Source organism: Echiichthys vipera (assembly GCF_963691815.1).
Source record: "Echiichthys vipera genome assembly, chromosome: 18".
In the NCBI taxonomy this organism is placed as follows: Eukaryota; Metazoa; Chordata; class Actinopteri; order Perciformes; family Trachinidae; genus Echiichthys; species Echiichthys vipera.
This window is the reverse complement of record NC_139843.1, coordinates 12,882,104-12,894,407: the sequence shown is the minus strand read 5'-3', so window position 1 is coordinate 12,894,407 and position 12,304 is coordinate 12,882,104. Positions and strand designations below refer to the sequence as shown.

The 12,304-nt window shown below is 40.2% G+C and overlaps 2 protein-coding genes across 2 annotated transcripts; both read left to right on the top strand.

The window, feature by feature from the left end:
* The first annotated feature begins 428 nt into the window (after positions 1–428).
* Positions 429–7,724, top strand: LOC310960742 (nucleolar transcription factor 1-like). Its single transcript, XM_083932525.1, has 16 exons — positions 429–670; positions 764–939; positions 2,265–2,342; positions 2,670–2,825; positions 2,919–2,983; positions 3,118–3,178; positions 3,368–3,417; positions 4,192–4,333; positions 4,419–4,460; positions 4,543–4,611; positions 4,928–4,971; positions 5,104–5,293; positions 5,391–5,438; positions 5,532–5,603; positions 6,772–6,837; positions 6,925–7,724. The coding sequence occupies exons 1-16, from the start codon at positions 646–648 to the stop codon at positions 6,967–6,969; spliced, it is 1,329 nt and encodes a 442-aa protein (XP_083788651.1). The 5' UTR covers positions 429–645; the 3' UTR covers positions 6,970–7,724.
* A 293-nt stretch (positions 7,725–8,017) lies between these two features.
* On the top strand, positions 8,018–11,969 carry atxn7l3b (ataxin 7 like 3b). The gene is made up of 9 exons (XM_083932527.1): positions 8,018–8,125; positions 8,644–8,691; positions 8,798–8,921; positions 9,054–9,186; positions 9,396–9,567; positions 9,942–10,042; positions 10,153–10,175; positions 10,346–10,391; positions 11,032–11,969. Exons 3-9 carry the CDS (start codon positions 8,871–8,873, stop codon positions 11,109–11,111), a joined length of 606 nt encoding a protein of 201 aa, XP_083788653.1. The 5' UTR covers positions 8,018–8,125; positions 8,644–8,691; positions 8,798–8,870; the 3' UTR covers positions 11,112–11,969.
* Positions 11,970–12,304: the final 335 nt, after the last annotated feature.

Sequence of the window (12,304 nt, the reverse complement as noted above, 5' to 3'; positions counted from 1 at the left end):
TTTCGCTCCATATGCCTGTCTATTTTTCCCATCTGGATTGTATATTTTGTCTCACTTTAGTTCTTTATTTTTTTTACTTATGTGCATTTAGTGTCTATTCTGTAAATGTCTACCTGTGTGAGAGATTCAACTACGGAAGTCAAATTCCATGTATGTGTGCATACTTGGCCATTAAAGCTGATTCTGATTCCTCTTCCGGCTCAATAGATGGCGCTGTGTAACGTTAACGCTGCTCGACCACCAAAACAAATCCGCCAATAACAAGGAAGAAGACGAAGAAGAAGACGACGACGAAGAAGAAGAGGCGTAAGCTCATTGGCTCTTCTGGGTGATACTCGCTTCTGAGTGGTTGATCTCCAGCAAGGACCCGCCTACGCAAAGTGAAGGCAAACATGTTGTAACTTGTCCACTGAACCAAAACACGAGTGATGAGTGCGCTTACCCGCGGCTCCATGTGGAGTTTGTGTCTTGCTGAGCAACGTAACGGCAACAACGACAGTTATTTAATGTATCGTTATGTGAAAAAACACTCATAGTAAAACTCCTAACGCACCTGAAGCGTGATAGGTATGTTAGCAGCAGTTAGCAGCGAGGTTTGTGTCAAGCTACTAAAACACTTCTACTGAAAACACGTTTTGTTGGGGAATGGATGACACTCAGACTGAGACTGGTGGGTATAAATTAAAATGATTAATTTTTTGTTTTGTACAATAACTTAAATTACACACAAAATCAAACTGTGACCTTTGCCTCCCCTGTGCAGGATGGACCAGAGAAAACACCCAGAGGCTTCTCGCTGCAATGAAGACCAGCATCCCACAACGTAACATAATGAGCGCATATTTCACCGGACTGAAGAGTATGGACTGGAGCAAGGTGGCTTTCCCCCCTTTCTCTCCTGAAGAATGCCAGGAAAAGTGGGGAGGTATTTTGCAGAAGGCGAGTCACAGTTTAACTCTAAACTCTGTTGACAGAAGCAGTTTCTCCGCTCTGTTCTGATGCTTTAAATCAGGGGTGTCGAAGTGATCCAGTAAAGGGCCGTGTGGCTGCAAGTTTTCAGTCCAACCAATCAAAAACACACCTGGTCCAACAAATCAACTGTGTGAAGACAGTTCAGGTGATTGAGTAAGTCGAGTCAGGTGTGTTCTTGCTTGGTTGGAATGAAAACCTGCAGCAGCACGACCCTTTACTGGATCAGTTTGACACCCCTGCTTTAAATCATATCACAACCATATACTTCATCATCATGCAGTACTTAAGCCCTGTTACCAATGTTACCAATATCATCCAAGGGCCAGAGCTGAAGTGAGTTCTCATTTGTTCTGATGTATTCACGCACAACTGACTCAGAGCAACTTGAAAAAACCAAAAAACCAAAATAAGCCTGTGAATGTTCTCATTTGTCCAGGTCATTGTTATCCCCAAAGCAATTTCAGTCAAAAGCAACTGGACTTGGGACTGGTCCCAGCCTGGTCAGATGCGTACATGAACTGATGAAGCCTCTTGGATGAAAGGTGAAACGTCTTCCTAGACAAATAAACAAGTCCAGTTGCTTTTGACTGACGTTGCTTTGGGGATTCCTAAATAAGTGTGTATATTGGTATCTGTGGAAACGTGTTGTCTCTGTGATGAACATTCGTCCTTTCACACTGATTTTATGCAGATGCATGATTCAGATGCACCAATGTGACTTTTTCAGTCCTGATACCAACACCTGGGGTTTGGGTACCAATCAATACCAGTGTTTAATTAATACGCTGTTTGCCTCACTGCATGGAAGTGACTGGGATAACTCTCTTTTGTGCAAGACAACATCAGTCGTTATTGGCTGCTGGTTAAACACCAACATGGGCCCAGCCTACCCAACATCCCTCTCAAAATATGAATTATCGAGGCTGAGTCTCTGTAGGTACAGACACCATAACACACTTCTCTTGGGTCATAAGTGATGATTGAGAGGGATTACTTTTGTATAAGTATATACATCGTTTTTTTTAGTTATACTACATATACCTTTTAAACAATGCTTTCCCAGCTCCGTAAAAAATTGTACCAAATAAACAAATTATAAAAAATAATATCTTGATAATAGAGAATGCAATTGAATAGATCAGCCCCTTTAGTGGCATTACCCGATCCAGCTATTTGATTAAGGCGGTGCATTCGTAGTTTGGCACATTTTTCAAATATACAAGACAATTGTTTGAAGACCGTTTTTGTTCTGTTTTTCAGTTCAGTGTAATAACTTTGTTGTTCTTGCTCAGATGCGCAAGACTCGGACCCTCACAGAGCTCATTGTTGAAGCCGAAGATGTCATCTCCAATCCTGTCAATATAACTAAGGTAAGCACAACAGCACAGGGACGCTTTAGATAGCTCCATGTTGTAAATACAAAAGAGCTTTGTTTAAGTTTATATTCAATATCATGAAAGTAACAGTGTCTCCTGCAAAACAATAATGACTCCTCAGTGTAGCCATTCATGTTGCTGGTCCGTTGACCAGCATTATGAGGTGTATTGCCTTGCTGACTGTAGATACACTCTGTCAAGTGCTCACCTGTACTGCAGATAAAGACAGAAATCCGGATGTATTGCCCATTGAAATGTTGCTCGCAAGAGCAGTCCAACACCACCACACGTTTATTCTGTGGTGGGTAATACTTCCCGCAGGTCCATCCAGAGGTCCCGAAGAAACCCAACCCTGCAAATGCCATCTTTTTTGAGGAGAACTGTGCCAAGTTTAAAGAGAAGCACCCAAATATGAGCCACCAAAAGATGTTCAAGTGCCTGATCACCAAGTACAAGGAACTCCCAGATGAAAAGAAGGTACAGTCAGTGAAAGGCTACTGCAAAAACGGTGCCTCTTCTCATTTGCCTAAGGCCGCCAAATTAAAATAATGAATTTCTGACATTTTCTAGGCTCCGTACGTGGAAAAATTTGAGCTTGCATCAAAGGAATACAATAGAAGGATGCTTGAATTCAGGTTGTCAATTTAACCAATTAACACACACACACCAAAGCATATAAACAAATGTGGTCTGGTCCAGGATACTTCTACTCGAGTAGCCTGGACCAAACCACATTTGTTCAGCGTCAAACTTACTCTTTGTCTTTCAGGAAATATTATAGTGGTAGGAACAGCAAGAAGAGGAAGAGACTCTCTGAAGGCCTGTCGAATGTAAGTGATGGTCACATGAACCAGTGTTTCTTGGTTTAGCTGTAGAAACCTAGTATTAATATATTTTCCATATGATTTAATACTGTTTATATAACAGTAGTTATTTGGCAGGATTCATATTTGATTGCATGGTTTTAATAATTCATTCATTATCTTCAAATTGGTGTGTGACCTCTCGTGCTAAAACAGGATAAACAGCTTGCTGATGTTGCAAATGGCCTGCCTCCCAAGCCTCCTCGGTAAGCTACCTGGAAATGAACTCAGAAGTCACTGTTTTTTTGATTTGTTGTTTGATCATAAACAATTAAATAGTGAAATGAACAATGAAATAGTTTCCCCCTGGGATCATTAAAGTATTTCTGATTCTGATTCTGAACCAGCACCAGTTCAGAAGGGGACAAAGGCCAAGTGTGAACTTAGTCACAGTCCCACGGCCCGCTGCTAATCAAACAGCAGCACATAGTAGAGATGTGGTTAATTTAATTAAATATTTTCACATGTTTCCATGTTAAATATTTAAATGGAAGTTCAAACGTGCTTCATACTGGTCGGCTTTTTGAGCGCATATTTGGAAAAGGTGACTTTCTTTTCGGCATCATCTGCTAGGAGGCACGGCATTACAAAGAGATACATCCTCAGTGTTTCCTGTCATTAGATATGAAGAACTTTGGAGAACTAGCAAAACACATTAAACTTTGCAACAAAAGTCTAGTGGATTGCCGTATTTTGGACTTGGCTTTATCTTGTACACTTAGCTTGATCATAGTGTGTGTGTGTGTGTGTTTGTTTGTGTGTGTGTGTGTGTGTGTGTGTGTGTGTGTGTGTGTGTGTGTGTGTGTGTGTGTGTGTGTGTGTGTGTGTGTGTGTGTGTGTGTGTGTGTGTGTGTGTGTGTGTGTGTGTGTGTGTGTGTGTGTGTGTGTGTGTGTGTGTGTGTGTGTGTGTGTGTGTGTGTGTGTGTGTGTGTGTGTGTGTGTGTGTGTGTGTGTGTGTGTGTGTGTGTGTGTGTGTCTAGGACTGGCTATAATGTATTCTGCGTAGAGCAACGTGCATCCATGGCGGGTGTCTTAGGAAATTCCTACGTGAGTGTGTGGGCCCAACGTTGGCGAGATTTGACAGATAGCCAGAGGGACGCGTACAGTACGCGCTGCAGTGAGGTATGAACACAGAAAAGATTCGCATGTGGGGTTACAGTAAAGATCAGTTGAATCTAAATGGAAAAACTTTTCTTATTAATTTCAGTTGCGGAGCCAGTACACACAAAAGCTGAATCAATATCTGATGGTAAGTTCTTTAGAAGACTACAGTTGCAGCATTGAGCTGATGCTGTCAGACCTTGTGTGACGATGGCATTTATGTTCCTCAGACTTTTGAAAAGAAGACGCGGGAGCAGATCCTAAAGACGAGTGGTATCAAAAGTTCTTCACGGGATAAGGTGAGGTCATTTCATGGTTTCTGTGCAGATCTGGTAGTTAGTTCTGAGAACACATTTTCAGTACTTCTATGTATGCTGTCACTTCTATTAAAAAAAAAAAAAAAATACAGAAGAGGCTGTTTTTAACTCTTGGTTAACAATAACAGATTTGGGGAACTTTTCTTTGATTTGATAGAACGTATTTGTTTGCATTTTCATCTATCAGCTCACAAGCTTACTGTATCTGGCAGGGGGTTGTCTGTTATCTCTCTTCACTTTAAAAAAACTACTTTGGATTGATCTCCTCTTTTACACATACAATTTGTCATTTTTGCAGAAATTAAGAAAGAAATTTCCTGGCGAACCCAAGATGCCATCTCGGTGAGAATGACCGTCAAACAACATTTGTTCCTTAAAGATACTCAGAATTAATTCAAACGTGTAATTAATCAAATCTTGCTTGTCTACTTGCAGAAAAATTTGTGAATGATTTTTATTTTTTTTTACTCACAGATCGGGTAATGTAATATTCTGCAAAAATCAGATGGAACTTCTGAAGGACAAAATCCCAAACTCAACAGAGCGTTTCACCAAGACCAACCAAATGTGGAAGAACCTTTCATGCAAGGAGAAGGAATATTACAAAGACAAAGCAGATGAAAGCCTTCAAAACTACTATGTGAAACTGCAGAAGTGGTTTACGGTATAGATAATCATCTCCTTTTATCTTTTTATACTCTATGCATTTTTTTTAACTTTAAACTTGGTCCTTTTTAAATGTGTCGTTTTTTTTTTTTTAGACATTGTCGGCAGCAGAGCAGCGAGCTTATCAGACAAGTAACCCCACTGTAAGCACTTACAGTACTCATATTCAAGTGCCCATTTGTTTCTTTCTTGATGTTTCTTTAACGTTTTTTAAGATTGGATGCTTCTCTTTGCAGAAATCACAGAACCTCCAAGTCAACATTAAAGATGAGGAAAAAGAACTACATGTAGACCAATACAGACCATCAGTAAGTTCAAAACACATCAAATAAACTTTTTATTTTTTGTTTATTTTTAGAGTGTGTGTGTGTGTGTGTGTGTGTGTGTGTGTGTGTGTGTGTGTGTGTGTGTGTGTGTGTGTGTGTGTGTGTGTGTGTGTGTGTGTGTGTGTGTGTGTGTGTGTGTGTGTGTGTGTGTGTGTGTGTGTGTGTGTGTGTGTGTGTGTGTGTGTGTGTGTGTGTGTGTGTGTGTGTGTGTGTGTGTGTGTGTGTGTGTGTGTGTGTGTGTGTGTGTGTGTGTGTGTGTGTGTGTGTGTTCTATTTCCTGGTGGAGCTTGTTGAGAACGTCCTGTTTTTTGGTAATGGATTCGAATACACTGACCTGTATATCCCTGGTTTGAAGATCGTCAGTGTCGGTGGCTGAATCTTTCTTTTTGCGTTTGTTTGGATTGGGATTGTGGTGAACCGGGCTGTTTTCCATTGCAAGGCGGTAGTAGTGGTTGTCAATCAGCACATTTCCTCTCCTCCTTCTCCTAATAAACTCTTCTTAACCACAAAAATGCTGAGCTCTCTGATAGTACAGACTTTCTTACGGTGAAGTTCATAGTAGTTAAAGTATGTACTTGTAACTGAAATCATTCATGAGGTTTACTTAATGGCATAAATTCACTAGATTAATGTAGTAGTCAGTGTTACAAAGTGAGGCAAGTCATAGTTTTAGATAGCGCTGAACATTTCAAAAAGAAACTTTCTTAATTCTGATTTTGATTGATATTGGTATTGATATAATGTGTGATATCCGATGGATTTCTGATTATTTTTAAAAGATTATTTTTTGGCAGTTTTTCAAGCCTTTTATTGTATTGGACAGACAGGAAATGGGGTGAGAGCGAGGAGTCTAACCTGCGGCCGCTGCCTCGAGGACCTTCAGCCTCTTTACATGGGGCGACTGCTCTAACCACTCAGCCACGGGCCACCCCAGAATTGGAATTTTGTCATTATGCTCATTAAAAAACATTAAAATGGTGATGGATTCACCTTAAACAAATATTGCTCCTGCGATTTGAAAATTGCAATAAGCCATATTACCATCACAGTCGGTAATAGATAGTGATTTAACAGACGTTTATTTCAATGAAAATCTTTGAGATTATTACTTTTAAAAGCTCTATTTTCATATTTCTCATGTGTCACACAGGATTCAGAAGATGAAGACATTGAAGACAGCAGCAGTGATGAAGAAGAAGAGGGCCATTTCTATAAGGTTCAAACACTAAAACACTATTTTTTTGTACTTTTGTAGGTAATTCTGCAACTCTAGATGTTATATTTCTCAATTATTGATCCACAGGTTGAGGAGTGCGCAGAAGACGAAGTCGCGTTTAAGGTGTTTTAGATGGAGATGAGATGGACAGCAGAAGCAGCACTCATGCATGTCACATTCAGAGCTGGATTCTTCAACTCTGCTCCAATGTCACATTATTCGGTGGCAGTGTTGGCCGGTGGGCTGCCATGACCAATACGCCAGTGTATTATTCCATAACCAAGGTGGGATTGCAAAGACCCCCAGGGGCCACACAAACCCCAGGTTTACCAGCTATTTGATGATGAGTTTGTTGTATTATGATTATTTGTAATACTGTTAAGGAAAGAGTATTTCTCTAAAATGTAAAGTGTTCCTGATGGGATAAACAATAATCAGTGTGTAAATTGGGAAATAGCCCTTGTCAACTATGAAAGACTTTAACAGTCAAACGATTTAAAAAAAATTGAGGCCTTATTGTGAAAATAGGATCCCTTCATCATATCATTTTACATTTTGCTCACATGCTGTGCATCTCCAAAACTATTTTGTAACCTGGGTCTATTTAATAATCTGCCTGTTCATAGTTCACAAAGATTGTGGGAAACAGGCCCCCAAGCAGATTAATCTGGTCTTTAAAACAACATGATGCATCAGAGGCAGTCTGTAAATCCAACACACTTGATCTCTGCTATTTCTTTCTACTACTGTGTGTTTACAAATATTTTTAGAGAGAATGTACAGCCAGTTTTTTTTTCAAAGTTATGGGATTACCATCACTTTTTTCCATTGTGTGGAAAAACTAAGGAATTGACTTTGGCCTTTTTGGTATTTATTATTGGTTTATCCTTGCGCATGTTTGTCAATCTCAGAAAGAAATGTTATTTCCAATAAACATGTTCTATAAAACTGTTAATCGTTTTGGATTGCCTGCTTTAGTAAAGTCAAATAACAGTGTTCAAACCAGTCCAGGGTTGAATTAAATGCATTATGATAACCACTCCAAAAATATAAAACAACGAAGCCGAACAATGGGGCCAATTTAACCCCTAAAGGGCACGGGTTAACACCTCTTTAATACAGTCTATGGTTAACAGTCACATGCTGGCCTGGATGATAAACACTCATTATAGTTGAGTGAGGAAATAGTCCCGGCAGTGCTGCAAAGGAAGCGCCTGGTGGAAACTCGTGTAGCGATCGATTACTACTGTCTGATCTCTGGTGTAAAGATGGATGCCTGCCGAAATAGGTAAATAAACACAATTAAGTGTATTTGCGTGGCTCTGACTGCTGTAATTCCTGCAAAGATGAGGCTTTATATTGTGATACGAGCGTGTGTTTTGGACGATTCGGGGTTTGATGAGGCGAACAGCCGCAGTGCAGCAGCAGCAGCAGCAGCGGTGTGCTGGGTTCGGGGTACAAGCCTCGCTGTGGTTAAAATGTAATTCTTCAGCCGTCAAGTCACTTACAAAAGTGTTACAATGTTTCTATTTCCTCTGCCGTAGTGTGAGGCATTTTGACACGTTTAGTTTGTAGCGGTAGCTGCTGTCGACTTTAAGGATACCGCCTCTTGTAACGTTAACCTCCTGGCATGTTCAATTCTCCCAACCTATTCATAGCACAGTCTTTGTTTTCCTCAACCAGGTTTTTGGCTAAGCTACCTTCACGGGACAGTAATGCTAGAACCAGCAGGGCGGTGTGTTTGAAAGTGTAGCTAACTGTGCGACAAAACCAACGCTAAGTTGTTCTGTTTTGTGTAATTCGTAGGCTATAAACGTGGGAAGTAAACCCCTGGAGGTGTTCAGCGTGCAGTTTGTAAGTAGCTGCATCACATTTCAAGGCGTCAAATGTCGACGCACTGATTTACATTCAATGGTTTAATGCCACTGTGATGCTAACTGTGTTCCCCCTCCTGCTGCAGCCCTGTTCTGGTCAATGCTTGCTGCCCTACAGCATGACCACAGCAGTGTCGGCTCATCTGGTAGTTCTGGCAAATGAAAATGGAGGAGGTTTCAATGTCCAGCCTGGACAACAGCAAGCTGGAGGTACTGTAAGAGCAGGGCCCCACAGTGTGATAGTAGTTCAAGCAACCTTGGAATTGTACATCTGTGGATATACTGCAGGATACAAACAGGACAGTGTGGCCTGACTTGTGTCTCTGTTTCCCCCCCTGTCAGGGCCTAGCTCAGGACATCCTGTCTGACCTGGTGGAGGATGCATGCCTGGGACTTTGCTTCGAGGTCCACCGGGCCGTCAAGCAAGGCTATTTTTTCCTGGATGACACGGACCAAGAAAGCATGAGAGACTTTGGTGAGCACAAAGTCTCCCTAGTGAAATAAAGTCGACATAAATAAGGGTAGTGAACAACTAACTGAGTGAGTTCATAGTTTTTTGTGCATACTAATGACACTAGATAACCAGACATAGCAACAATGCATCCAGACAATATCTCTCTGTAAGCCAACAGATCTAGATCTATTTTGAATTCTATGTAACTATTGTTTGCTTTAAATTTCCAGAAATTGTGGACCAGCCAGGATTGGATGTATTCGGCCAGGTGTACAACCAGTGGAAAAACAAAGAGTGTGTATGTCCTAACTGCAGCCGAAGCATCGCCGCCTCACGCTTCGCCCCGCATCTTGAGAAATGCCTGGGTATGGGACGCAACAGCAGCCGCATAGCCAATCGCAGGTATGAGAGAGGAACCGCTAACCTCTGTGAAAACCATTATGTATACTGCATTGATGTCCACCCCTGCCATTGTCCTGTAAGCACAGTTAAATGCATCCTCTTTGTTTGAGTATGAAAATTCAGATTTTGTAGTGCAGATGTACCATATTCATGTTTGGGCGGTCTAATCACACTTTATACAGTTGCTGTGCTGTATACCGGAGAAGTTTTGCTCCATATAGTTTACAAAATAGAATGATACAAAACATTATAAAATAGCTTCAGTATTGTATTGTATTGTGTGTACTTGTATTTGTTTTCTAATCAAACTGTTATTTGCAGTGAGTAGTGCTGTGTCATTGTGTATGTCATGTCTTATTCTTCCTCTTTTACAGAATAGTCACCGGTAACAACACCAACAACAAGTCCGAGAGTGACCAAGAGGATAATGACGATGTCAATGATAATGACTGGTCTTATGGTGCAGAAAAGAAAGGTGATGTAGTGGTGCTCCTTTTGACCTCTTTTTTAGTGATACTGAATGTTAATTACCAGTACAATCCTCTGTGTTTTATTAATCTGAAATGTATTGTCTTTCTTTTACAGCCAAGAAAAGGAAATCTGATAAGGTACTTTCATTTTCCCCCTAATGATTAATGTAACAATCTTTTTGAGCGTTGCATTGTTTTATTATCCCCATCATTAATTAATTCATACAAACACATGTTGAATGTTCACTTATTATTCCTGGTTTGTCAGCCCAAACTTGATATTCTTTTTTTTTTTTTTCCCACCTCAGAATCCAAACTCACCCAGAAGATCCAAATCATTCAAGCATAAGAGCAGTAAGTGGAAAGGAATCCTTGAACTTCTCCTTGTTGTCTGCAGTTTGTATTTCGTGTGCTTATTTAATTAAATCAGCATCACTGTTCAGTTTTAAGGAAACCGATCACTTTGTTGGCTATTATTATTGTGGTTTAAAGGTACCACACTGTAAAAATGTCCATGTCTTCTTTATTATAAAGAAGTTCGAGGTGCTATATAAATTCTGTGAAAGTAACCAAACGCTCAATCCACAGAGAGATACACAGTCTGTATTCAGAAACTGTCTTTAAACAAGCCTTCATGACTTCTGTACCCTTGTGATGTCACAACTATACTACACATAGGGTAGAAAGGGTCGCCACAGTGCCGTTACAGTTATTCTGAAATGACGGTGCAAAGACTGCAGATGTGGAAAACCCAGAAACACTCACCAATCAGAGCAGATTGGGCTTTACCGGAAGTGGACTTAAAGAGACAGGCGCTAAAATGAGCATTTCAGACAGAGGGCGAATACGGATACAGAATAATCTCTTGGCCTCTATGCCTCCATCATGCCATACATTGATCAGATAAATAATGAATTTAAGTAAACACTTATTTAATCACTCTAATTATCTGTTGTGAATGAATAACATCCAGCCTGTTGTTTGTTCCCCATAGGCATGATGGGTCCGAGACGTCGCATGGACAACCAGGAGAGCCCGCGCATGCTGATGAAAGATGAAGCGTTCCCTCAATAACACTCAGCCACAAACACACATTCTCTTAGCATCATGTGTGCACAGACACACAGACGTGCGCACACGAGAAGACCAGTAACACTTCACCCTTGGTTCTTTATGTTGTGAAATCAATGGGCGTCCATGTTATAGGTAACAATCATGGCGTTTGCTGCTCTGCAGAAGCAGTCCAGACCTCCCACTGTATACTTGACAGATTTTTTTCTTTTCTTTCACCAAATCATTGTACCAACACTCATTTTATTTTGTTTTAGTTAATTTTGTCTAAGATGTTATTGCTGGAGTCCAATAGTGAATATCACCAATTACGATCTCACTGCACAGAAGTAGATTCTGGTGTCATTTTTTTCAGCGGTCGAGCAGAGGCAGCTGTGTGTGAATGAACATGTGCACATACAGTATATTGTTGTTTATTTTAAAATACAGAAATGATTAGGCATTAGGTGTACTTCAATGTCCGTACCTCTTAAAATCCTGATCTTTGAAAAATAATGTCAAAGACAATCATTACTAATGGTTTGTCTTTTATTTTCACATTCAATCTCTGGCTCATAGTTGTTCAGTTGAATCACAATACAGTGTTTGAGAGAGAAGCAACTTTGTTTGTCATTCACCTGTGGAAATTAGTTTAAAAAATGTTAATGAACGCCCAACTGTGCAAGCAAGCCTTTGCTGCAGACGGCAGGTTTGTTTTGTTTCATTTTTGATGGATAGGTCGGTTTGTTTTCTAGCATTCAAAAATGTCTTTGTATCATGTGTTTACATTGTAAAGGGTTACATATATTGTTGGTGTGATGTGATAGTGTAAATATTCCAATAGTTAAATTGCTGCTATCATGGCTCAGTTTGTTTCATCTGTCTAGCATAATAAATGGTTTGTTACCTGTCTATACATCTCGTGTTAACTTGAAACTGAATGGGGTTTTGAGAGTAACACTGCTCCTAAGTACTTACAATTGAAGACCAAATGGCCAATAGGGGATGCTGTTGATCCAATGAAGGGGTCTAGAGATGTTACAGTTTTTATTATTTTAATACACTTATCCATAGGTCTATATGAGACATTGAATATTGCTTTGTAAAAAAAATAATCTCATGTGTAGATCTTATCTTTAGTTAAATCGAGACATGGTGAACACAAACGTTGACGCAGCTAGAGTTAATCACAATGTTCCGTATTCCCAGAACTGAAA